Raw genomic sequence first — 27626 nt, 5'->3', positions numbered from 1 at the left:
TCTGACCTGTTCTGGCCTGTCTCATGAAACCTGCTCCTCATAATGAAGGGCATTGATCCTTTTTCTCATTTCACATTCACCTTGACATCTCTGTTACAGCCCACAGAGCATCTCCTCTTAATCCAGGAGAGATTCCTTCCCTTTATTTGGTTACCAGATATTTTATTGAATGCGCAGTGCATTGTTGGAATGATGTGGCTCGGAAATGTCAAGGATGGGGTGTACTGTTGTGCACCACAAGGCTCTGGAAGATGAAGTCTGGACATTTGAGCGTCAGTGGCCTGGAAGCTGGTCCGTCTCTGTGCCTAATCTGAGGCAGGTTCTGGTAAATGATTTTCCAGGGTCAGCTGCTTTCCTCTGCCCTTACAAGCCAAGGAGATTACATCCAACGCTCTCATTAATGATTTATCCACGGAATTAAAATTCTGTGGGTTTATCTTCTCGCAAAACTCTGGCAAAGCCTCGTCCTCCATATATAACAGCTCTTCTGAGAGTTGTAATCAATTAAAGATGTACAGCAAATGAGTATATTTTAAATTGCCATGAAATATTTTTTCAGATCTTGTTAGACGAGTCTCCCAGCGAACTCTGCACATGTATGTATGAATCACAGTCCCAGTCCTCCTTGACCCTCTTTGAGGTCTCAACACCAGCTAAACTGATAGGGCCCCTGGAGGCCTCTGGGTTATCAGAGGTAAATAGAAGCTGGAAGCCCCACAGAGGCTGTGGCTCTGATTTAAACTCAGCAGCCCTGACCTCAGCAACACAACTTAACCTAAGTCAGCCCATATAGATGCACAGAGAGGACAAATCAGAGAGAAAAGTAAAAGGGAGAATAGTGGTTTTGGCACAGAAGTGTGAGATGTGGACATAAAACACCCTCCTCAACTTTCATAAAACTGGTTTGACAACAGCTATACACTAATCTAAAATTTCACTTTGGTCTCCCTCTGCAGGAACACCACGAACAGTGTGTTACAGAAAGGGCTGACAGCTCAAAAGAGAACCAAGCGGGGCTGCCGAGGTAAGTCCTTTTCTGCACATTATTCTGACAGCTGACATGTGACAAGCAGACTGACGTAGTGATAGATGAGTCTCTTCATGTATCACAGGCTGGACATGAAGGGGAGCTCTCTGCCAGGTCCTATTCTGATAGGACCGCATTGATCTGAGCTCCTCTTTATTAATCATGCACTTAACACAGAAGTCTGTGATGCTTTCATCCCTTCCTCCGCTTCCTCACTTTTATCATTACAGCAACTATGGCATGCTTTGTCTCCACAGAACAAGACATTACTCTTGCCACAATGGGCTCTTTTGATAGTCAACACAAATGTAAAAGCTGTCGCATACAGTGAGATATGTGCATTGAAGATACAGAGGGCCCAAGAATACATATTCATAGCCTTTTCAGCACAGTGAAAAAGATACATATATTACACAGCATGACACCATATAGAGTAATAGCACTGCCATTGTGGGGAAATTAGGTATCCGCTGTGGACTATACTGCCCCCTTGTGCTGTTAAAGTGAATACATCTTAAGTGAATATCATGACAACTATATTTTACCACAAATAGCATGAATCTGCAAAGGAGAAAGACTACAGGTGTACTGTGCAGCCTGGACATGTGTAACACCAGTATTAATCACAGTGTGGTCAGTAAAAAGTACCACAGGTGAAATGTGTTGATTTTTATTCAAAAGTTACTGTCTCCAGACAAGTACAAATCAGAAAACAGAGTGACTGAAGGAGGATGGGATAATAGACAACAACTTAGAGTGTAGGCAAGAGTGCATGAAAAAAATGAAAAACAAAAAAACAAAAAAAAAAAACAAAACACAGACATGGCCAAAAGGAAGGAAGGAAAGAAATTAAATTTTGTATATATACACATGATCTAATAAGAATTTATACCAATGTAGTGGTAAGTAACAAACAATAAACAGTACTTTTTCCTTAAAAGAATTTTCTTTTTTACTTACATAAAATAATTAGGCAAAACACATATAGGCTGTTCATCTACTTTATCACATTACATCTGACCACCTCATGTTTCATGTTCTAAGAAGCCAATTATCCACCTTTAAACATGACTGATCCTCTGACATGGAAGATTACTGTGAGAGAAGGTGACCTTCACAAGCATGTTTAAGGCTTAAGCATGGAATGACTACAAAATAAAAACCTCAGTAGACAAAACATTTCATTAAAACTTGTGTGTGACAAATATATGTCAAAATCTAAGCTTTGTCTAGCTGCCACAGCGCTGCTGAATAACTTTCATCTTCAGTATTGTCTGAATGACTACCTTTCACTTTTAACATTTGAAATCTTTAAGTATTTTGTGACAGGACTTTTCATGTTGAGAAAACCTTAAAGCTGAATTTCACAAGTCTTTTCATTAGTTTTATCCAAACTAATTTACATGTAGGAAAAAAGGTAGAAACCCGAAGACATTATCAAGACAAAAAGAAAAAAAAAAGAAAAAAAAAAAAAAGAGAAAAAACATAAAAATACAAATTTAAAAATCTTCCTTGATGCATGGCTTCACATGCTTTCATTTTTTAAGTTTTACTTACACATTTCTCAAACTTTGTGACTGAAGGTTGAAAAGTTGAAAATAAGAAAACCAAAAGCACATATATAAAATCAGCACCGATTCATATATAACTTTTATTTAAAATGTAGAGATACCCATTTCAACATTATGCTGCTGGAGTTTGCTGTGATTTTCTTTGACTGAGCTTCTTCCTTCCAGAGCCCACACAGTGGCACTACTGGGATTAAACTCTGCTCATTGTCGGGGGGGACACGTTTCCCTAGTAGATGGTGGTTAAGGAGTGGTCCAGATCTTGGGGTAAGCTCTAGGATTTACTGCTTAACAGTGTGGAGCATTCAGTGGACTCTGGGAATCTTCACAGCATAAAGAGATCCTGACTGATTCTATGTGACGTCTCACCATCTTAACCACCAGTGGTTTATCAGGACCTCAACTCAGGCCCAACAACAGGGAAAAGAAACTTAAGAGATAGAGGGAGGAAAAAAAAGAAAGAGCACAGAAACATAAAGACCTCCATCCACTTGGCTAACACAGTACAAGCAAGCTACTACAGTCTGTTTATAAATTACTACTTCACACCTGGTAACTTACTACAATTGTAAAAAGGGTTAGACATAAACAAAAAAATGTTTCTTAAGTTAAACACACCAATTCATCCCCGTTTAAAAAAAAAGAAAAAAAAGTAAAGAAAAAAGTAAAGAAAAGGAAAAAAAAAAAGCTATTATGGATTTTTCTTCAGACATGTCTCATTTCTAATAGGTTTGGAAGTGGCCTGTTACACTATTTCTGAACAGGAAGAGCTTACCCAAGATTATAAAAGTAAATATTTGAAACAAAGTCCTCTCTGAGCAAGCAACACTGAGTGTGGGTTGTCATTGGTCCACGTGGAGTACAAGCCAGAATTTTTTTTTGTCTTGTTTTTGCTTTTTCTTAGAGAAAACGCTTCTGTTTTCGCATCTAAAATTCTCTTTAAATACAAAGCGCCTCTTCTGTTATCCCAGCGTCAAAATCATCTGGATATTAGCTTAAAACATGGACACCCCAAGAACCTAGAGGAAACAAAAAAACATGCTTTAATAACAATTAAGTTAAACACACACATTTAATATGAAAGAAATTGATCAGTACATGAGATTCTGATATTGAAAAATAAAAATTAAAATAAAAATTCACCCTGTCTCTTGCCCATGTACAGTATGAAAATATACAAGAATTGTGATGCAAGTCTGATACAAACCAAAGTATAAAGTGTTTTGGTAATGAGGTCAAGTTATAAGGTCATATTTGGCTAAAACAAAACTGGTTGGATCTCCTAACATGAGTGGTTACATCATTACAGCAGTTGCTGCCAGGGTGTCATATGGAGGAAGTGATCTACCCGACAATTTAATATTAAAATACAGGCCAAAAAAGTACTTTGTCTGATTGTCTAAAATCAGACAACATAAGATGCTGGAACTGAAAGTGACAATGTAACAAGGCTTTGACTAAAGCCAGCTCACAGCAAAAATGTAGTATGACAATTGCTGTCTGTTTTCAACATTTCTGACATCATGCTGCATTGAGTGCATTTGACTTTCTGTCTGCTGTTACAAAATATAATCTTATCTACAGCCACATCAATTTTTAACTTTGTGGAAAAGTAATTCAGAGTGGAAAAAATGGCCCTGAACCAGACTTGTTCTGAGCTGGGGTGCAGTCGGTAGTGTCATAAGCTGAGCAACTGCTGCATTGTATCTTAGCTTGGAAAAACGTTAATGGAACAAGTAGTTAAGTGTCTTCTCTTTTGATATTTTTATGACAATTAAATGATTTAAAGTTGACACAAAACAGCCACACAGGCTCTAGACAGTGAGACAGTGTCTGAAGAATCCTGCATTTCAAGGCATATCCTCAGGGTTTCTTAAGGTTGGGACACATTGAAACACGATTTTAAGGCTGGCAGTAAACTCTGGCATAAGTAAAATTTGGCGTGTTTATACAGGCAAAAATAGCAGCCTTGCAACCAATAAGAAATGTTGCATTTGGCTGCTGTGCGTTCAACCTGGTCTGCTGAACTTGTCTAAATGTTTTGATGTCTCATTCAGTGCCCCAAATACAACACACTTGCAAGTGGTCCATGTAATGCGACTGGTTGCAAGCCATCTATTTTCAAATTACTTCCATAGAGTTACACTAATTTTAGTGTTTACTTTCTTTGAAGGGAATCACAGGTTGCGTCTACTCTCACTGTGCCTCACAAGCTTCTCCAGCAGGCCATGACGCAAACACACCTGGAGTCTCCATAAGTATGCTGGTATTTGTTTGTAGTGCTCCAGATAACAGTAGTTGAAGAGGAAAACTGAATTTTGAATGGAGGTGATGTACAAGGTTAAACATATCTCATTGATTCAGTGGAGATGCTCCTTACCGATTCATCCATGATAGAAGCAGGGTCAAAATAGTCTGGCTTAAGCTCAGACCTCTCACGACGGTTCTTAGAGGGTGGCTGGAAGAGAAAGAAGAGGCACTCAGAACAGATACTCCAATAATGTTTCTTGCTCTAACAGCTGCTTTGGCAGACAACCAATGAATGTTTAAACAATCTTTGATCATACTAAAAATTAGGGTTGAACTGTACTGAGAAAATAAACAAACTGTTGACATCAAGTTTTGCGATATGAATTAGAATATTTAAAAAAAGAAAATGCATAATTTCAGCAGATATTTGCAGCATTGAACTCCTGTAGCTCAATTTGGAAAAAATGTATCACACATGCAACAAATCGAGTGAATTTAGAGGAACTAGGGCAGTTGTTCAATTTTCTGGTTGATTCAACATGACATTTGGAGCCTGTCTTACAGAGTCCAGCACCAGAGGAAGCATCCAAAATAGACATTTGTCTTGGATAAAATTTAGTTCTGGCTTTACACTCATCATACATGGTTCTGTGGCGTTGGTGTAAAATGGTCAAATAAATTTGTCATATTGCCTCGTGTTGTACCAACAGTTGCAGGGCCCTGTCGACAGAGTATGTTTCATCATATTTTTAAAACCCAAAGAGCAGATATATCCTCTCCCCCAGGCCACAATTCTTTTTGATGATTTCTTTTGTCTTCTTTGCTCTTTTGAAGTTACATTTAAGATTCTCATTATTAACTGTTGCATGCTAAGCAAATCAGTCTTTTCTTAAAATAAATGACTGATCTGCCCCAATACAGAAAGAGTATCCATGTGAAACCAGGATATATATATATATATATGTTTTTTGTATTAAATCAGGATATATTATGGTCATAGTTATGAGAACTATAGCTTATTTAGTTAAGTTCTAATTAAAATCACACTGATGGAACTGTGAAAGGGGGTACACCAACTAACTTGATTGGTGGGAATCCCTGAGATTTAAATGTGCTAGTCAGAAATAAACATCAAAAAACTAAATGTGTATCTCACCAGATCAATGTCCATGGTGTCAAAGTCCATGCCTTCATTGAGGTCATCCATACGGCCCTCAGATGACATCATCACGTCCTCCACAATCGGCTCTTCGTCTTCTTCCATAAGCCCAGTGCCGCGACGACTGCAAAAAAGAAAAAAAAAAAGCCATTATATAAGTATGGAATCATGCTTTTAATGAGATTTTCACAAGCACATCTGTGCGTAGGTGAGTTTGTCTTACATAGCATGCTGCAGGTTGGTTCTGAGCTTGGCGTAGTTCATGGCTCTTTCCTGCTGCTGGCGTGCCTCTTCTTGCTGTCTCTGAGCCAGCATCCACGTCACCTGGGAACTAAACGCACAGGAGTAATTAGCCATGTTGTTTGGTGATTTAACTGGCGATACCACAAGGATGTCAGTTAGAACTATATAGATGGTCACTGGCCTGGTGCCTATGAAAAGTCAGGTTGGATAAATAAACTTGTCAGTCACTGTCCCAGAAGGGCCAACACTTGGCAGGCTGTTAAGTACAAGCATTTTGCTACCATTTGCCCTCCAAATTAATAAAACACAAATGGGAAATTACAGTGAACCCTGTCCTAATGTATTCTGGCTCATATTCCAGTCCTCTGATCCCATTCTCAGAGAATAAGTGATGTATGGAACTGAGCAATGAGCCTGGATACAAGCCAAGTCATATTTATAAAATCTTGTGGTAGGACGCATTGAAAAATAACAGATAATTAATTAAAAGTAAATGGCCATCAAAGAGTTTTGAAAATGCTGGGCCAACACAACAAATGAGGAGTAGAAAAGGTAATGCTGGACTGTGAAATTTAGTGAGTGAGACTACGCCTTGGCAGAATATTCAATGATATAAAAGCTTGACGGTGTTCACAGTGGAGCTGTAAGATTAACTGAAATATCCAAATAAATCATGCCCCCAAAAATGGAAGTTAATAACAGTTTTTAAATGTTCTGACCAAGAAAGAATTAATAAATCTTCCACATTGATAAATAAATATCTTGTATCCATTGAGCAGCTGTGAACATCGAACTGTGAACTGACTGCATCGTTGCACCTCTGCAATGCAACAGTGAAGCATACTTACTTGTAATCCATGGGTGTCTGGTGGTGCTGAGGCGTCTGTTGATGGTGCTGTGGGTGTTGGTGGGGCTGTTGCTGGTCATGAGGAAGGGGGTAGACCCCCATGTAGCTGTCATCACGACCCCTCTTAGGGTCCCGCATGGCAGTTGAGGTGAGGTGAGGGGACGGCATCATGACTGGGGTCTGCATGGTCTGCTGCCACACCTCGCTGCTGCTACTGCTCTCCTCTGGAGGGGAAGGGCAGAAGTGTTAGACAAACTCACAACAACCGTGCACATTCTTGTTTTGTTATACTTGTTTTGAAGGGCCAAGTTCCTTCCAAAGGCCCTCAACTATTAACAATGTTGAGTTTCAAAACATAACTGTGAGCAAATACTACAGCAAAACAAGAAAATGTATCTTTACACTGAGGCAGGGGTTTTTATGAAGAGTTCTAAAGAGATCTCAGAACATTGGCATAGTATTTCCAGACTCAAATTTAGTGTATTCTCAACTGATGCAGAATACAGTTTTGGTTGCAAAATGCCATCCACTCATTGAATCCAGAGGTTTGCCCTTTCACACCAGAGGGAATTTGCAATTCATGGTTAAAGAGGAGACGCCAGAAATAATCAGTGAAATCCAAACCAAAGATAACAACAAAGGGGATCGCAACTACAAACGCTGAAGTGTCTGTGATATTTCAAACAATTTGATTTTGACTGTACTATACCGTCAGCCCTGCTCACTGCTTTTTCCTCCACCAAACACTGCATTTTACTCAAAGATTCATAGCATTTTGAATGCTATGAAAGCTCTAATGTTTAATATTCTAGAGAAATCCTTCGTCATGAAAAAGTCTTCAGCAAATACATGGACACAGATTTAAGTGACACTGTGATTGGTAAGGAGCAGTCTGACTCTTTTCTCTCTCTCCTACCATCTGCTGTTTAATCTCCTCACCCATCAGCTCCACTGGCTGAGCCAGGCCAGTAGAAACGCATTTGGGTTAATCTCGGCTCTGTCTCTGCTTTTGTAATATCATGGTTGGGTTGGGTTATAATGTATGTGATTCTCATGAAGACCAGTTCTCAGTGTGTTTGTGCATTGGTGGTCGCTGAGGAGTTGAACTGATGGATGTTTATTGTTAATAACAGGAAACTGCTGATGTCCAATTTTAAAGCTTTAAAAAAAAAATGGGAGTTGTCACCACTATCTAAAATGAAGTTAATGTCTGTTTTTCCTTGGAAATGAAAAAAGCAAAGAAAGCACTATTAACCCAGATATTAAACATTATTAATGATTTTGTTGATTCCCAAGCGTGCTATACCTTCTGGCAGCTTCCTCTTGGCTGCTGAAGTTCCAGCTGCAGCAGCGGGAGGCTTGGTCTTCTTGGAGCGAATGGAAGAGCCTCTGCTGGAGTAGCCACTCATCACTGACATGGTATCGTCATCACCACCAGCCTGCAGGGAATTCCTGTAGGAGATGAGGGGGAGCCAGCAGTCTTCTCGCTGCAGTGCCATCTGGAACGTCATGAAGCGCTCCAGGTACATGTGGCTGGGGAGAAGCAGGAGGTCACATAGACAAGATGAACAAAACCATGCATCCATGCATGGAGAGAACAAACTTTACACACAAAACCAGGTGCACATTCCAACTGGAGGGTAAAAAAAAGCCTCAGAGCAAACCCCCATGCATCAGAAACACCAGTTGCACCAGTTGTCACAAACACCTGTTGCACTGACACTCTGAGGCCTCCCACTTGTCAGCTAAGCAGAAAAAAAAAACTTACACAGTCCTCTTGTCTTGTCTCATAAGCTTGGAGGAGAACTCGCTGAGGATGTCTAAGAACGCCAGGTTGAGGGGAGGGCCTCCTTCTCCCTGGGGACTAGGATCCTTAAACGCAAACTCGATACCATCCCTGAGAGTTGCAGACACATAGGAATAGGAATAACACAGTGAGCAGAGGAAAATACATGGTTTCATGGACATTAAACCCAAAAAATATTTGATCCAAACTATGTCATGAAAATTTAAAGTCTAAGACATCACAAAGCTTTTTATGAAAGATATATTGTCCTGTAGTACAACTAGGGATATTGCGATTCTAATAATAGAACCTTCTTCAATACTTGATGTTGATGATGAAAATGTCAAGTTACACTGAATTCTTCTAAATTGAACAAGACTCAAATCTTAAAGTACACCAGCACTAAAACTGATGAAAGATAATGGATTTTTGTTTTCTTGCTTCTACATGAACGCTTGGGATTTAAGCCTTTTTGCAGAGGCCTCTGTAGCTCTGACACTCTTATGGACATACCCTATGTCACTGTGGTAAGACGATTGGTCTTTTCCGCCTTACTACACCCAGTACTCATGTTAAATTGTGCTACAATCTAATGCTATATCGGCAAGGTCTCCCTTGAAAAAGAGGTTTTAAACCTCAATGGTACTTACCTGGTTAAATAAAGGTTAAAAAAAAAAAAAAAAAAAAAAAACTAGATGGAAACTAAGCAGATTTTTCAGCCTCCGTTTCATTACTCGAATTCCCGACACACACCCAGCATATTCTATTATAAAGTATGTCCATATGTTGCACAAGTGTAGGGGATACCCAAGCAAACATTGCAAATGTGCATGTACTAGCTTTCTTGGAACCTGACTGATATTATAATTTAATAATTCACATGAGAGAAACAAAGCCACTGTGATGAATGGGGTGATTACAAATGTGAAGGATTGTGTGATTTTATACACTAACTCTCCATCACAGCTAAAAAGAAACAACATGTATCATCCAGAAAGGTCAAGACTGCATGAACAATGTTTTCTTACTTTGCCACTGCACCAGTTAATGTTCATACAAAGTGGTGGGAAAAACAGGACCATGCAGTGGCAGACAGTAGTCTTGTGTTACAAATTTCAGACCAATATTTTGCCAGACAAGAACGCTTGCATTGTTTTGTTTTTTTTTTTTTAACATTGTGTACGTAACAGAGAAGTTTTGTTTTTATAGCACTGTTTCTCTTCTTTGTGTTTGAAGAGCCTGACATTTTTTGTACATTTTCGTCTATAATACTTTCAGTGCATGGGAATAAAAAAAACTACAATATTTTATCACTTAAGCCTCTCTGAAATCCGGAGGAGAAAAAACATGGCCAGAGGAAACACACTATTCAAAGAGTAATTTGTCTGAGATGGCAGTTCCCAGATGCAAGGCCAAAAATGTGAAAAGAGCAATGCAATGTAACAAGAGCAGAATGAAACCTTACTTGTGCAGCATAGCGATGGCATCTCTGGTTTTGACTTGATCGAGACCAAAGGTTAGAGAAAAGCGTCGGGCCAACTCTTTGATTCCACAGAATGCAGAGGAGGAGCGATCAAACCCATGACCCAGCTCAGACAGCATTTCATTGAACAGCTAGCAGGAAGAGAGATGGGAAACATTACCTCAACAACCTGTTAAAAACAGGACACGTGAACAGAACTGCTGAATGAATTAATGAGTGAGTGAGAGTTTGTACACTGACCTGCTGCAGACTAAGGATGAGTGTCTTGGCACATTGAATCTTGTCGATTTGCCGAGTCTTACTCATAGTCTCCTTGATGATGTCACCGTAATCATTGTAATACTGTAAAGAAAGAAAGAAAAAAAAGAATTGTATATCTGTTTTGTTTTTTTGACAAATCATGCATTAAACTCTGCAATGGCATATTCTGTTAGTTAAAAGTCTTTGTACACTGTATGGTTAAAATGTAGAGAAGCTGAACTTACCCGCATGTACTGTTTGAAGATGTCAGCTCCAGTTTTCATTTCTACCACACAGTAGATGATCAGTTTACAGTAGGCAGCAAGGAGGTTTCTCCTCTTGTGCAGCGCTTCAATCTTAACAGCCTCATCGTCCTGTTGCCCATCTGAAAACAGAGAGAGAGAGAAAAAGAAAAGTAGTTCTATAAGATGCACATTGGCTGATTTGAAAAATGGTCCTCTTACTTGCTCTCCTTGCCTAGTGGAGCAGAGCAGAAAGTAAATGAGCTTCTGGAACTGCACATTTGCATTTGTACCTGTGCTATTTGTATCATCGTCCTGGTCTATGAAGACATGGTTCAGGATGAAGGAGAGTAGTTCAGACTGCAGCGAGTCCTCCGGGGAATAGACAAGGGGCTCCAGGTGTTCCCTGCCTCCGGACACCATCTGGTGGCTGAAGATGAGCAGGAGATCACACAGGATGGTGAATGCCTGTGGGAGAACAGGACAAAAAAAAAAAAAGGACAGTCAGTTAAAGCTCAGTTTGCACAAGCATTATACAAAAGCACTGCTTCCAAATTAGGTTTTAAACATTGTGTAAGTATATGAGTATAATTACAAAGAACACCTCATGAATTTGTGAAAATCTGACTTTTTACATCAGTTGTGAGGCACAGATGGTTTCAGCATCAAGTTGTATCAAAGACTTTTTCATCATATATGAACAAAGCAAATAGAGAGTATGCAGTGAAGTTAATTTATTATGTGATAACACTATTCCTCCTAGCACTTAGACGCTTAGAAATCTACTGCTGCAGCAATGGATTGCAGCAAAGACAGCTCTTCTGCGTTAAAAGGTTTTGCCACCTTGCCTAATTGTGAATGATCTCCATTGTATATATTTCATCCTTGCTTTTAAGCAGATTTTACTATTACTGCTACACAAGCAGATTTGTTGTTCTCATATCTGTGTCACCTGTTCTTTGACGGCTGTGTTGACATTGGTGAGGTAGCGCTGACACATCATACAGAATGCCCTCATCTGCTTCCTCAGGGTCACCATGTCATCCTGATTCAAAACAGAGTCAGATATTTAGTTAACATACTCTTCCTTTTGCCCATCAAATTCCCCTCAAAACAGTGTAGAAACAGAGTAGAGACAGTGAACTTGGTTTTAAGAGACCTCACCTTTCTGGAGCTGCCCTCAGATAACTTGGCTAGATGCCACAAGATCACATAGTGGGTACACTGCAGCGAATGGATGACTATCTGCTCACAAGAAAAGAAAAAAACAAAAACAAAAACAAAAAACAGTTCCAGATAGGTCGATATTTATTAGTATTCACAAAAGCTGACAATTTGTCATCACAATCATATAACTTCATAATAACATAATTTAATAACCTGCTCAGGCATGTCTCCATTCTCTATGCCTGTGTTGAGCAGCTTGAAGTTGCTGGTAAAAAGGTCCCACCCCGACAAGTCATGTGCACTGCAACAGATTTGAGAAAGTCTCAGTCAGGTTCAGACACACATACACACACAAATTACTGTCCCAACTGGAGACGGCACAGGAGATGTGAAAGAGGAATATGAAGTGTATAAATTTCATACTTGTGAAATGCTGTGATCCTCTTTAGAGTTGACAAAACCTGATATGCATCATCTTCATCAGCATCTTCACCCTGGAAAGAGAAATTGTGCCACTGTGTTGAATTTAGGCATTAAAAAAAACTATTCACTATAGTATCATTATTCTTTTATTTTACTGAAATGTTTTTAATTGCTATGCTGATTCCTGAATCAACTTTTTCATTATTATTTACACTGAGCTAGAGCAACAACAGCTAGCAGCCAACAGGTAGCCTGGGAGCTAGCTGGTTAGCCTGTTATCATCAGCGCATGAACCAGAGAGCTGTTTGTTTGTTTGAAGGGTTTATTACTCACAGTGAGTAATTTGTCATGTTTAGCAGCACCTCTGACCAGTAACTGTTTAATTTCTGCTAAATGCAAACAGCTAAATGCTATTGTCCAACAGTCTGTTGACCGGAAGCTTCAAATTCACAACAACTAAGTCATCTAACACTTATGGGCTTATGAGTTTGGCGTGTCAGAATAAAAGCATCAGTGGTTCTGCTTTGATTCATTTCATTATAATAGTATTTCATGTAACTTTATTTACCTTAACTATAACAGTACTTTATTTAACTTTTTAATCGTAACAGTGGTAGTTCTACAAGCTTCTTAGTAGTGTCAAATCGGGAGATAAGCATATCATCCCAACCCTAGTTCAATTTTATGGATCAAGATGATTTCTCATATGATACATATTGAATGATCTAGAGCAGATACAAATTGAAGTTGTCAGTCCTCAGATAAAATTTACAACTGTTTCATATACAGTATGTTATTTATGCATGTTTGCTGTTAATGTACAGAAATAATTGGTCTTTATAGACACAAGATGCTGGTCCAGTTAATTTAATGCTCCGTGCATCATCATCATCACTACTGCTAGAGGAAAAAGACTTCCTCTGAGAACAACCGAAATCCAAAGTCTAATGCCATTTTGAATTTTATAATGCAATGAGGCTAAAACAAAGAAACTGGAAGGAGGCTAGTTTAGTTTTTCGGCATAAACATCCCTGTAAGGTATGGTCTGACTATTCAGAATAAATATGGCCAAACACAAGCTACTTTGAAGGTACACTGCCTTTCTTAATGAACAAATACTGAAACTAAATCACAGTTTGAGATTGAAAGTATGTCTTATTTGCAGATGAATCAAAGTTTGAATTTATAGCAACAATGGGAGTACAAAAAAAAGCCACAAGAGAGGTTTATGCAACAACTCATGGCAACAAAAGGCAATTCGTGATACTACTGAGCGTTGCAGATGTTGGGTGTAAGAGGATTAGGCCCACTTTTCCACAAGAGCAATGAGAATAAACATGCATGCTCAGGAGTGCTGACATTTGCATTCTGTTACTCCTACCTCTTGCAGAAAATCCTCCAGTAGTCTGTTGAACTTGTCAACCAACTCATCCAGCAGCTGGGAGCGGGCAATGTCCACCCTATTAAAGATTGTGAACTCCTCATTGCAGAGGGCATGGTAAGTTTTGGAGCAAGCCTCCAAAACTTCAGTGTCTGTGTGCTTCTCCACAATTTCCCTGATCTGACGCATAAGGGATTCCAGGTGCTGGATTAGAGAGAGAGAATGACAAATCATGTGTGATAATCAATGAGGAAGATAAACAACTTTATTATGTTAAATAAAATGATTTATTCTTTCTGATTTGATTGCTGCTGTCTGATAACTGTCTTACCTTCTCCAGACGTCCTGTGGTATAAATTTCCAGGTCAAAGAACTGAGGCAGCTGTAACAAATTGGTCACCTTCTCTGCATCCACAGCGTACTGTTGAACAAATTTCAACCATATCATATTTTCTGATTGATGAATACACACTTGAAGCCAACCGCCCTATCAAGGAGTGCTTGTTGAAAACATTGAGTGGATGTAACAAACCTTGGCCAGTAGAGGGGGCAAAGCCACAGCAAAGAGCTCTGTCATTCTGGTTCTGTCATCCAGCTGAGTCTTCTTCTCTTTAGCCGTCATCACCTGATCATAGAGGCAGCCAGTTACATGCTTTGTTCTCACAACTAGTTTGCATTCATGCATGCAAAAAGTCTACTCTTTTACTTTCTTTTTGTAAACTTTATTCTTTGACATCACCATTTCTGATTAATTTCTACCTCTGCTACGTTTTTTTTTTTTAAATTATCATCATATTTATCTCAGTTTTTCACTGTTTCCAGGATAAATTTATATCCCAGAACAGGTCTTTTGAACCTAAGTGTTTAGTTAAAGTACACATTTAAGGGCCAAAGTCAGGTCCAGTTAAACCCAATGAGAAATAACAGTGACAGTACAGCACAATAATGTCTTGCAGTGTCTAGCATATTGCGAATGCCCTCTTAATGTCAGATTTCAAGAAATGCAACTGTCACTAAAATCACTACATATCAACCCTTAATGTTTTGCAGGCTCTATATCCGAAACCTGACATCATACCTCATACACACTGCAGCATATTCACCATATAATTTAGTCAATAACCTAAATTTCTCTAATACAATGCATAAATACAATCAACCACACACGGCAAACAATTCTTTTAACTTAAGTATAAGTGCTATTAGAAGCATATATTTTAACTGAGTTTGGGTTCAGCTTGCTCTGAGCCAGCTCTAAAGTTAAGTCAGTGATCAATGTTCAACCCAACTGTCATCAATGCAATCCCGGAACAGCCATGGCCATGTTAGAAAAAACCTGAATTATCCTTTAAACAATCTTGGACCACTATTCAAAGTGTGTTAGCCACTCTTACCCTCTTCCCTGTGCCTCTTCCAACAGGTGGGTGGCATTCAGCAGCCTGACGTACAGTGCACAGCATGATTTCTATCAAGGCCGTTTCTTGTCTGTCTGTAAGAGCTGTAAAAAACACAAAACAATCAAGGTACACCAACAGATGTGACTGAAAGGGTTAGTACCCTTCCACTTAAAAAAAAGAAAAACCCTAACTTTTGCAGAAGTAATTTGAAACTGACTAAAGTATTCAGCGTCCACTTTTATCTATTCAATATTTAATAGAACAGACACACAGCTTTTGATTTTCAATGTAACAAATTATCTTAAATTATAATAATAATTAACAAATTGTCATGGGCAAAAATATTGGAACCCTTAAGCTGAAATTTCATAACACGCACTTTAGAGGCAATCGCTGCAATCAAGTGACTTGTAGATCTTAGGCCCTGTTCAGACCACATTTGAGATCTGAGATCCATATCACTCAGACCACATTTAGAAGTGGTCTGGGCCACATGTGGCCACATTCTTTTAGCAGTGTGAATGCAAATGTGTCCTGGGAGCACCTACTTAACTGAAGTCCTCTGCCACAGTCTAATTAGTCCTACCAGTTTCATAAAGAATTGAACACATTTTACCATTTCAAATGGCTAAAACTGTATTTTATTATAGAGCTGTACGCAGTACAATGATTCCCTCAACCCCTCTTTGCCCCACTTTCTCTCACAAACACATTGACAAGAGACCCATCTGTCATAGTCGGAGTGGCTAAAAACAACAACACATACGTGTTTATTTGCATATAGAGTGGGGAAGTGAGATCCAATCACAAGTGTTCACTCGAGACGCATGTTAATGCCAGGTCTGAACAGGGAGACTTCAAGACACTTCTCAGCTGGTAGTTTGGCCCTCTCTTCTTGAACAAACTGCTCCAGTTCTCTCAGGTTTGGAGGGTGCCTACTCCCCACTGCGAGTTTCAGCTCTTTTCATAGATGTTCAATTGGATTAAGATTCTTGACTCATAGCAGGCCACTTCAAAACGGTCCAATGTTTTCGTCTCATCCATTCTTGGCTGATTTTAGATGTATGTTTTGGGTCATTATCCTATTGGGGGAGCCATGACCTGCCCTGCACAGATTCAAGACACCCTGTGCCAGACACAGCAAAGTAACCCCATAACACAAATGAGTCTAATCCATCTTTCATAGGGGGCAGATTTGCCAAACACTATGAATTAACTTAACTTAATGCACCTTTCCCTCAATATGAGCACTTCATGCAATTTTCATGTTACATGATATGTTCATGTTATTTTCAGTTTGTGGATACACCTATATATAGCTACTATTTCCATTTTTGTTCTAATTTTACCCCTTTCAATTCACAGTAGTGCCAATACATAAACCTTACTCACTCACTCAAAATGCATATCATTTGATGTTCAATTACTTCCTGCTGATCCTTGATGAGTGATATCAGTATATCAGTTTCAATCAGTATTACAAACTGTGCAGAATGCATGGTGGGGAAGTCTATAATAATTATATGTTCTTTTCTCATTTTAAGGATAATAATGGCTGTAATAACTATATAACGGAGTTTTTGAGAATTGTTTATCTTAAAATAAATTGCTTAATTTTTGAAAAAAGTGTAGCTTTACTTTCCCCCTTTTTTGTTAACTCCATTTCACATCCTTTCTTTCTCTCTTCTAAACCACCCTCCAATTTATCTCTCCAACTCTCGTCTTGTCTCGCAACGTGTGCGCAGCTCATTTACCAACTCAAGTCGCAATGATTGGCTGAGTAGCATCACGTGACCTGTACTGTAAAGGTTGCAAAAGCTACACCGGTTACAATCAAAATGCTGTGAACTTAGAGCTGAAGCTGATGTGACTCACTAAAAAGCTCTAATTTTGTTTTATCTGTTCAAAAGACATTCTCCCAGATGCATTGTGGCTTGTCAGCACTGCATTTTAGCAAACTAGAGTCAGGATTTTTATTGTTTCTGCTGGGTCTTCTAAGTGAAGCACACTTTCATTCAGAAAGCGATGTATGGTGCAACTGGACACTGTTGTTGTACTTCTTGTTGCTCTTTCCACAGTTCCTTGTTTTATTCTATGGAAAACTAATGGCATGCAGCTATGCATTTACAGGAAGAACAGAGCATTATTTCAGTGAAGTGTAAGGATACCAACACTTTCAGCCCTACTCTATATTACATTTGTGTATACCAATGTATGTTGAATATGGACTTGCAAGAATCCAGAGGACATACCTTCCTCGCCTGGTAATGGTTCATCTAGCAGTAAGCTGATCATACACTCCCAGTCCTTCAGTAGCTCTGCACCACATTCCCAGAGAGAGTCCACTAGGTAGGCTGCATGCTCATGGAGCTAAAGAGAGATGTTCACACAAAGGATGGATGATTCAGTCTGCTTACATACTGCCAATAAAGACAGAAATTACACCCTATGTCTGAGGATCAAAGAAAATATGATAATATACCTCACTCTCCAGGAAGAAGAAGACAGTGGTCTTAATGAGGTTGGCGTTGGGGCTTTGTCTGCCTCTTCTCTTGGGGGCACCTTCCTCCTCCGTTTCCCGTTGGCTGAACAATCTTTGAAAATATTAATCATTAGTTGGGTATCACGCAGAAGCAACCCCCACATAATCCTTTCGACTACATTTCTTAGAAACAGCAGAGGGCTTTCAAAATTAAAACTCATAAGCTAGGCTGACAACTGACTGACTTGTATAATTCAACTTCCAACAGAGGCTGATCATTGAACAACTTTTCAAACTAGACTTCAGAAGGTTAGGTAGGTTCCCTACAGAAATATAGCCAGGATGAACCTGAGAAAAACTTTGTGATGCTGAGGCTACAATTTTAGTCTCATTAACAATCTCAAATTCTCACTTCCATTCCTTTGTTTTTTCTCCTCCATCCCTAGCCTGACTCTACATTAATGCTTCTGAACCTCTGTTTTCAGCTTTAGTCACTATTCAGTGTTTAGTTTCATTTATGTCTGACATACTTCTTAAAGAGGAATTCTCCAGCTGCAATAGCAACAGGCCTGTGTGCTGAGTAGACCAAGTGATAGACACTCTCACAGTCCTCAGGGGTCAACACCTCATCCGTACTACTGCAGAGACAAACACAAAGAGTCAGTCAACTAAAGTTACAAATGACGTTCCAAGTAAACTATGTACAAGGTCTTGCCCTTGACACACAGATTACGTCCCACTGATATGTGGTAAGCAACCTCAAAGTTGGGACAACAGAATTAATCATTACATCAAAGAAACAGCCACTTACTTCAACACTAGAGTGAGTAGTTTAATTGCTTGTACAGCAACATCATACTCTTTATCAAGAGTCATGGAGACAATACGGTCCTGAGCAAAGAGAGAGAACAGACTGAATGAGTTATTGGGCTAAAAGGAGTAATTTGATTAGTGTGTGAAATTATGTCAGTACAATGCAGAATGCATAGTGAAGCCCAGTGTTTGTTGCTGTTTAAGAGTGTGAAACAATAAAGTCTGAGCTGTTGTATTTAACTTTTCCAGCAGGTGGTGCTGACCTTGAAGCGACTGGTGAAGAGTTCCAATCTGGCATTGAGCTCTCTGTTGTAGTAGAGACCCTGCAGAGCTGTCAGACACTTCAAACGTACCTCGCCTTGCTGGAATAGGGAATTAAAAAAGCAGTCATTTATCAGTTATTGGTTACTGCAGTGACCAACAGCGATCAATCATTTTTTTAATCCATGTAAATTATACATATAATCATTATACATATAAGAGGTCTTTGAGTTTTTCAACTGATCAAAATATAGACCTGTTTTTCTCGTGCTCACAAAAATAAATGAAATAAACTCATTTTAAACAGCAGAGAAAAAAAATGAATAACAAAATTTCAACTGCTTTTATTTTTGATTGACTATTAGACATGTCAATCACTGCTGGAATAACAGTAGGTTTCAGTCCTGAGTTCTGAATTTTTGTGGCCTCACTTTGTTTGCAATTGAGTCATTGATTGTGGCTTTAACAGCCATGCACACCCACACAGGTGTTTTCACTTTTACTGGCTGATTAGACATCTGTATAATAATAAAAACTGAAAGGTTTAAGACGTCCTACACTAACAGACACAACAAAACTAACAGGAGAGTGAGGGAGATGTCAATCAGACTCGGTCTGTGTATGCCCACACAGTCATGAGAAGAGGTCTAATGAGGAAAATTAAGTGAAAACTCCTGTGGACCATGAGTGTGTAGGGGCTTTAAAGACACTACAAAACAGAACTAAAGAAACCTTTCTCTAACTCACCTTATCATGCATTGTCCATCCCACATACTTCAGATAGCTGTCGTTGAGGAAGGCATCGCTATAGAGTTTCATCCACACTCCAATCTCTTCTATACAGATTGCCCTGATTTCTGCTATCGAATCACTGTTGAAACATAACTCTTTGTTAAACAGTATACAAGAATGAGCGACCAAGACAGTACTGAAATCAACATTTTTCGACAATAGATGTGCTTTGAGTGAAGCCATACCGATATCTGTGAACAAACACTCCTTTGAATATTGCATTCATCATGTTTTCAATCTCATCCTGATTTTCTTGGAGCTGAAATGAAGAACAAGACAAAACACATGAGCACATTTATTTGGTCAAACATAAAGCCTAACTGACTAGAATGTTACCGTAAGAGGTGACCAAGAGGCATTGTTAACATAACAAGACATGTGTGACAGCCAACTATGCCACCATGCTGTGGTGTGGCTGCACAGTGAACTAACAGATGGATGCCCGGTGGGACCCGCTGTTATATAACCTAATAAACTGACAATGCTAGCTGAATAACACTCAGCACTAACACAGTCACTGCAGGTCCACCACCTAAAGAGATGTTGCAGTTCTAAAAATGGAACAGATTTATGGTCACAAGCTAGAGTAATTCACAAGTATTTACACTTATGTGTGTAACTTTGTTTTGTCTGAATGGCAAGGTGGCTGTGTGCATGTGGTTTTCATGATTTGCCTGGACAAAACAGCCTGTTGGAGGATGTCGCCTGCAGGTTAGACAATGGTTATATTTGATCAATTCTGATTTCAGTTATAGTTCTTATTAAATTCAAGCTCAAATTCTTGTCATGATTGAATACAAAAAGAAAAGCTGCCATAAAGGGCTGAGTGATGTTTTTATTAGACATTGATATTGTGTAGGACACTGTTAAAATTTTCTTCAAATCAGATTATGACCGCTGACATCTAATTCTCTCTGCAATTATAAACCTGCAGTCAATGAACACTGTGCACGCTTCATCTGGCAGGGAAAGGAGTGGATGGGTTCTGAATGTTTCATGTGGAGTGTCAGGACTATTATACTGTCATCAGGCTCAATACCAGATGTGAAAAGCAAAACTTTAGATACAGTTGATCTAGTTTGCTGATTCTCCACAACATACACAGGTGTGGAAATTCTCCAGTGTGACATGTCTCATCACATGGGATGTCCAGTAGAATTGTAAATTAAACCAACAACTTTTTTTTTTTTTTTTTTTTTAAAATACAGCCACTATCTCCACTTCTTAACTGTAAAACCATAGTCAGACACTCCTTCCAGCATGATAAGGTAAACTGATGTCGTGGGTGCTAAGGCTGCTTAATTCATTGTTTACTAGTGGTGGTAATCTTTGGGAATCTTATGATTCATTTTTAATTCTTGGCATTATCTCAGTAAGAATTGATCCTTGATTGAATAATCAGGGAGACAATCATTTCAGGTGCTTACTCTAGTTCACTGGTTGCCAAACCATTAATTTGTGTCCTTAGTCAACTAAATTGCAGTATGAATATATAATTGATAGTTAAACAAACCAATCTAGATTAAACTCGTTGTCCGCCGAACATAAAAAGCAGAGAAAGTTTGAAAGCAAACATCTTTTTTCTTTGAAATGTTAATTGCATCAATTTAGAGGAATGTTGCAGTCTTCTGCCAGCATGAGAATAACGAAATTAAAATGCAATTTACTGACCAACATCACTGGCTAAATATATTTTGTAAAACAGAAGTTAATCTTTATGTTCTGGAGTAGAAACAAGCGGAGCCCTCCACTGCGTTGTTACTTACGCTCTGTCTCCAGCAGCAAAGTACACTCAAATGCAATACTAGCACCAGTGAAATCAATTGTTTCCCTAACTCTTTATGGGTGTGAGAGTTTTTTTTTTTTTTCACTAGCCAGAGTTTGCTGAAGGTTTTGTGAAATGCTGCAGTGTGTGTTAGTTGGTCAGCTTGCGAGCTATACCTGCAGTTTGGAGCTTCACTCCGCTAATTCTAGTCTTCGGGTGATGGATATGTAGTTTTTACAAAATACTGCACTGCACTCGTCTTGCACAGCTAAGTAAGTTATTAAAACCAAAACTCACCGAAGGCCTTCCTTCTTTGAAAGTAAACAACAAGGAACTCTAGTGTGTGCATGCTGTACATCATCACTGTGCTATCACATCCAAGTTCCACATTTTTGAGAGTCAACATAACTTTATTAATGACGTACAAAAAAAAAAAAATCAATTTTCAGAAATCTGAGAATCAATTCAGAATCACAGAATCACAATTCTTGAGTGTTTTTTCTACTACCCCTGTTTGCTTGAGAGAAAAAAAAAGAAGAAATGGTGTCTGTTGTTGTTGTAACTTTCTGCCAAAGAGAGGCAAAACTTTTCTCTAGTTTGGAGCATGCCACATTGGCTGCTGAACCTGATAAAACAACTGTCCAAAATCACCTGCATCTGGTCAGAACTTACTGAAGATCTACAATCCAGTTACAATTTGAATCATCCAATGTGCAAGTGTCTAAATGCACTTGCACTTTGTCTAAATGCAGAAGGCATTTGCTTAGGTAAGGGGTAAGAACAAAGACAGCAAATTGCCATGTGGCCACCCTTACCTCTTTGCGTTTCTGCAGGAGAAGCTCTAGCCTGTCATTGGCCCTTTTAGGCACCGCTTTATTCCTCTCTGCCTCATACTGGCGCTGGGTGTTGTCCATGTTGATGCTCAGGTTCAGAGCTACATTCACCAGGGCTGTCATCAGCTTCATGGCTGTTAAAAGTACAAGTAACACCAAGTAAAAACCTTACAACATTAAGAGTTATCTGGATGTCTTGACCAGCACAGACACCAAAACATAAGCCCACAAAAAGACATGTTACAGTTGAAAACTGACAGGTAAGGACAAAAATGGTTTCCAAAACAAATAATGAGAGCTACAGGGATGGTGTATTTTTGTAGGCCAACCTAGAAGTTAGCATCATCTGGCCAGAATTTACCTTGAAAAAAAGCCAATGGAATCTTTCCAACCTCTGTAGTCTCATTTAGCCACTTGTTCGCAAGCGCCTTTTTAAAGACATGTAAAAGCTTTAAAAAAAAAAAAATCGTATTTATTTATTTATTTAATGTCGCAGAACAAAACTTATTTCAGGCATCTAACCTAAAACCTATTTTTAAAAAAACCCATAGACTTTGGGACAAGGGAACTGGATGTGCAGAAATGTTAACTTAGTTCCATGTTTTAAGACTCATTCTTGCAGCACTGTATACATTTATATTTTTTAGTTACACCGCCCATCTACTCAATTAAAAACTGTTGTAAAATGTACAATGCTGTTGATGCAACATAAACAATATTTGCTGCCTAGTCTGCATACCTATGGCTATTACAGAACACATGATCTGCCCCCACCAGGTGCCTTTGGTACTTTATTTTAGTGGGTAAATCTACCTACATTGCTGAAATCCGAGCACCCTTGTGTACATAACACAGCCAACAATATAGGTGGAAGTTGTTCTACTCTTACATATGTAACAAAACTAAAAGTCTAATCAGCAAAAATAAATGACACACTTGTGGGTGTGCCATAGGAGTTTAGTAGCTTTATCATTGGTTGTATTAATTCAGTCCTTTACATATAACACTACAAAAAAATAATTTTTTGGGCCAGGCAAAATTAGTTTCACCAGTGACACTATACTGTGAAAACATAAAAACATTGCACAATACTGAAAATCAAATGTACCCCTCACACACCAACACGCACACAATTAATCTTACCTGCCAGTGTTGAGGTGTGTCTGAAGGCTCGGACTTGGGAGTCTGATAGTCCGGTGAGAAGAGAGATGACTGTGTCCATCATGTACTCATCATAGATGATACTGTATTGACACTGGCGCACTAGCACCGAAATGAATTCACAAAAGCTTGATTTGAACTTCTTCCACTGGGGCCCTGCTATGGTTAAAGGGTAGTCTCCACTGTCCTACAGAGGCCAAATGGGAACAACATCAGTAAATGTAATGATGAGATGCTACAACAGTTAGTTACCATCTCTATCCCGCTAAAAAGTTAGCTGGTTCCATTGTCCTTTGCATTTACTAAAGTGGATATTTAATCTAAAATGACAGCTTTGTATGGCAATCATTATACTGGAAAAAGTTGAGTTACCTCATCAAATTCCTCTGTCATTCGTCGGATGATCTCAGAGTTCTGCATGTTGCGAAACATTTCACCACTGACCACACCTGATAAATACAGAGGGGTTAGACAGAAGACAATTGAAGTTCTAAGTGGTCAAAAAGACCAACTAGAGGGTACCACATTTGACTGTGTGGTTCTGTAGGACACACAGAATCAAACATTTTCCTTGATACATTATAAAAGGGGCCAGTCACAATGTAGGGTGACCTAAACGTACACACATACATACCTTTACATCCTGAACACTGGATGAAGAAATTGATGAGATCTAGTAGTGCAACATCTCTATCATGTTTGTAAGACTCAATCCAGTCATCAACAACAGACTGCAGGAAGATCGTGATAGACACATTTAAAATAAGAAATCAATAAAGAATGCAGATCATTGCAGACCATCATTTTAAAAAAATGACTGAAAAAATGTATTTTTTTTACAAAGTGGCAATCATACAGATCTTGCCATTCATACCTGCATTGCACTCCTGCCCAGCTTCACCACCTCAAACAGCATCATGTTTTCCATGCCATTCTCCTGGTGGTGGCCATTTAACCGACCTGCTCCCTTCCCTCCTTTGCCTTTCTCCCCTGCCGCCTTCTTACCCTTCTTTCCACCCTGGAACAGCATAGAAGAGTATGAGCACTATGTATGTGTATCATTGCAGGGATTACGAGAAGACGAACTTAATTTTATAAATGTTACAATGATCTATAAATGCAAAAAATTATGCAATACTGTGATATGACCAGGATGTGTCCTGATGCAGGCCATAAGTGTAGAGCCATTTGTGCTTTCTATACCTTTCCTTTAGCTGAGTTTGCACTCCTTCCATCAGGATCCTCAGAAAAGTCTGTGTCTGAAGAGAATCGAGTATCTGTATCCCTGGTAGACACAAGCAGACATTAGAATGAAAATTCATATCAACTTCAACCATAACAGTAAATATCACATGCGTAGAGTCATGCACTTACTGAGTATAGGAGAACTCTGTTGGTATTTCTGGTGCTGCTATCATTTCTGTAACATCTTCTGGATAACTTCAACTTATGACTGACTTGAGATCTTCAGAAAATACAAGACAGGAGAGGTTGCATGTGACCTAGAAAATGAAAGAGTCATTTACAGAGCTACACATGAAGATTTATTTCACATTTCAGCACAGCAGAAACAATAAATGTTACAAAAGCAAACATCAAATATGTGTATGTTCACAGAAATCTCATCCTCTGTTGTGAGCAAATGCTTCTTTGATGCCATTCAGAGGGAAAAAAAAACGGTTTCACATGGTAACAGGGGGCGGAAACAAATGCTCCTGTCACACTCAGCTGTCTAGCCATTGGCTCCCTCTCTTTCTCTGCTCCCCTTGGTTTACAGACAACGTCATGCAACGAAGATTGGAGTGTCTTCCTCAATGGCCAAATATGGCACTACCCTATCCGCCCCATTCATATCTCAGCCAATCAAAAGACAGTATCAACATCAACAAGATACCGCAGGCCACAGAGAAACTATTGCATGGTTGTGATGTGTAAATTAATAGCATATACATCAAAGGGAAGAGTATACCTAACTTTTGAAATACGGATTCTTACTTTATCCATTCTTCAAAGACAAATGTAGCATTCAGGAAAGTCAATAAAAGCACTCCAGGGACAACTGTTATGCCTTGAAAAGGCAAACATAAACTCCACCCATCATATACCCAATCTAGGTGCCATAGGTGCGTCTTTCACTCCTAGTACACGCAGTGATGACATAAAAGTGTGTCATTCTTTCATTATAATAACATTTATGAGTAGTGTGTAGACTTTCAAGGTAACTCTCCGACATAATTCCTATGTAATGTCAGTCACAGGATCCTCTCCCTCGCAGTATCCTGCAAATGATAGCCCACATATGTCAAATGGGGGTCTTATCAAGCCAAATTTTTTATTTGTATACAAAAATCTACGTGAAATTCCCCGCACCATCACGCACTCAGTCAGCGTAGACCAATTCAACATCAACTCTATGTATGGGTTAGTTATGACTTTGTGAGTTAAAACTTAACTGGGATATTTATTGGTTTAAAAATCAGTTTACGTGCCTATTTCCTTGATAGTGTGGGGTTACTGCATGACAAGACGACGGGATTCTATGGGTGTAGACTGAAAAAAGTGGCGCCAAATCGAGCAGTGTATCTCATAAACTTGTAACTGCGAAGCTAGACTAGACGATTTTAGATAAATCGAAATTGAGAAACTCAACCGTGTGGATTGCTGCAAGTCAACGACTCCACAAAGTGCCGCCTCAGTTCCCTCCAACAACGCCGGCACGGCTATGCTCTTGGTCGGTTCCTGTCAAAATTGACACCGGTGCGCTGCTGGTGCTAGCGCCACTAGCTAAGCAACCGAGGATTTTGGCGTCTTTCCCCAGCGTCGGCTAGTTGAAATTTGATAAAGTAAGCGTGCAGTACTCAAGCGCAAACAAACTGTGATTCACTGAACAAGAAAGGCGACAGTCCCATACAACGCGTTAACGTTAGATATCGGGAACATGCCAGCGTTTACTAACGCTATCGTAGTTAGACCATAATAACAAAACAACGCAAGCCCTACTGTACTAGCGCAAGCTAATATTAGCCAATACACAATAACGCTAGTCACTAATATTTCCAAGGACAATAACCCACCCCTGTTTTCACATTGATCGTATCCAGTGCTCACTCGAAGATGGAGCAACTAACTGTGGTTAATATACTGCAAATAAGGAGCTAAGAATAACTCCCACTAGTTATCTATGCTAACTGCTACTGCTAACGTTACCTTAAAAAAACATCACGTCCTTGCGTCCTCCATCTTGCCTCGGGAGTTCCAGTACCGTATTGCATAAGCAACAAACACTTTGTTTACAAATATATAAAGTGCAAGTAAGTCGCTTGAAACAATAAAACGATTCTTTTGCTCACGAACTAAATATTTTGAGCTAGTGTGCCAAAAATCCAGTTCGTTAGCTTGCTAACAACCGAAGTAGCTATGTACCGCGAGCTAGCGAAGCGACTTGGTTCAGGCAGACATCCGCGCTCTGGGCTCATCTAAAGCTAGCCTGGCTAGCGAGACGGCTAGCAAAATACAAATCAACTAACTTCCAGATAGCTCTCCGCCATTTTACAGCTAACTTACCTTGTTGTGAAATGTAGTCCCGCTAGAATCGTAACTTTTATTATTCTTATACAGCCTCCGTCTGAATTCCACTACAATTCGGTAAAAAGAGTTTAAAAGTCGCGGTCAGAGGCGGTTTCGGACGTTCTCTCACCCCGCTTGCTCCGTAGTTCGGTTTGTTGTTTCGACGACCTGGGAGGAGGAAATCCTGGTGCAGAGCTACCACCTAGCGGCCACAATACCCGTATTAGATAAACCGTTGATGATCTGACATCTAGTGGTCACTTATGAGTACTACATCTGAGGGTTGCTGCTTTATGTGCACTTTCCTCTCTTACAAGCTTCTGTGGAAAACGACAGGAGAAACAAAAATTAAGTCCAGAAATCTGAATTATTTCTGTCTATTTCTGTCGAACACTGAGTTAAATTTATCCCATTATTATCATTTTTTAAAAAGGGGAGGAGACAGGAGATTTTCTATACTAACTCATTACCACCATAGATAGGTCCTTCGCTTCCTTCAAGTTTTATGTGAGATAGTGAGTGAGGTATAACCTAACACCAAAATTAATTTGAATCCTTTTTGTGACACAGGGAATGTAATTCATCCTTATATATTTTTATTTGGCCACCTTACACCCTATTAATCAATCAATCAATCAATCAATCAATCAATCAATCAATCAATCAATCCCTAAATCTAAATGCATATGGATTAATATCTACACAGGCTCTTTGCAAAAGTCACATCAAACCTCACCTG

At 39.2% G+C, this 27626-nt stretch overlaps 1 protein-coding gene across 1 annotated transcript; it reads right to left on the bottom strand.

Moving 5' to 3' along the window:
- Positions 1 to 1681: 1681 nt before the first annotated feature.
- LOC111226532 (cohesin subunit SA-2-like) lies at positions 1682 to 27008 on the bottom strand. The gene is made up of 34 exons (XM_022751728.1): positions 26885 to 27008; positions 24695 to 24822; positions 24524 to 24605; positions 24195 to 24338; positions 23955 to 24051; positions 23693 to 23769; positions 23303 to 23507; positions 22142 to 22293; positions 19747 to 19820; positions 19517 to 19640; positions 18772 to 18870; positions 18507 to 18586; positions 18226 to 18333; positions 17696 to 17807; positions 17466 to 17583; positions 15211 to 15314; positions 14349 to 14441; positions 14148 to 14237; positions 13817 to 14020; positions 12436 to 12506; positions 12226 to 12313; positions 12010 to 12090; positions 11798 to 11890; positions 11139 to 11313; positions 10849 to 10988; positions 10604 to 10705; positions 10346 to 10494; positions 8863 to 8991; positions 8401 to 8627; positions 7096 to 7318; positions 6228 to 6335; positions 6002 to 6128; positions 4976 to 5053; positions 1682 to 3614 (listed from the first exon to the last, which is right to left on the bottom strand). Exons 2-34 carry the CDS (start codon positions 24736 to 24738, stop codon positions 3591 to 3593), a joined length of 3822 nt encoding a protein of 1273 aa, XP_022607449.1. The 5' UTR covers positions 24739 to 24822; positions 26885 to 27008; the 3' UTR covers positions 1682 to 3590.
- Positions 27009 to 27626: the final 618 nt, after the last annotated feature.

Source organism: Seriola dumerili, unplaced genomic scaffold (genome assembly GCF_002260705.1).
Source record: "Seriola dumerili isolate Sdu_G_001 unplaced genomic scaffold, Sdu_1.0 BDQW01000161.1, whole genome shotgun sequence".
Taxonomy (NCBI): domain Eukaryota; kingdom Metazoa; phylum Chordata; class Actinopteri; order Carangiformes; family Carangidae; genus Seriola; species Seriola dumerili.
This window is presented reverse-complemented; position numbering and strand designations above follow the sequence as displayed.

Coding starts and splice junctions, on each gene's coding strand:
- LOC111226532 (XM_022751728.1), bottom strand. CDS start 24,738: ATGATAGCAGCACCAGAAATACCAACAGAGTTCTCCTATACTCA. Junction 12,091..12,225: donor ATGGAGACATGCCTGAGCAG/GTTATTAAATTA, acceptor TCTTGTGAGCAG/ATAGTCATCCATTCGCTGCA. Junction 3,615..4,975: donor CTTCTATCATGGATGAATCG/GTAAGGAGCATC, acceptor TGTTTCCTCTAG/GTTCTTGGGGTGTCCATGTT.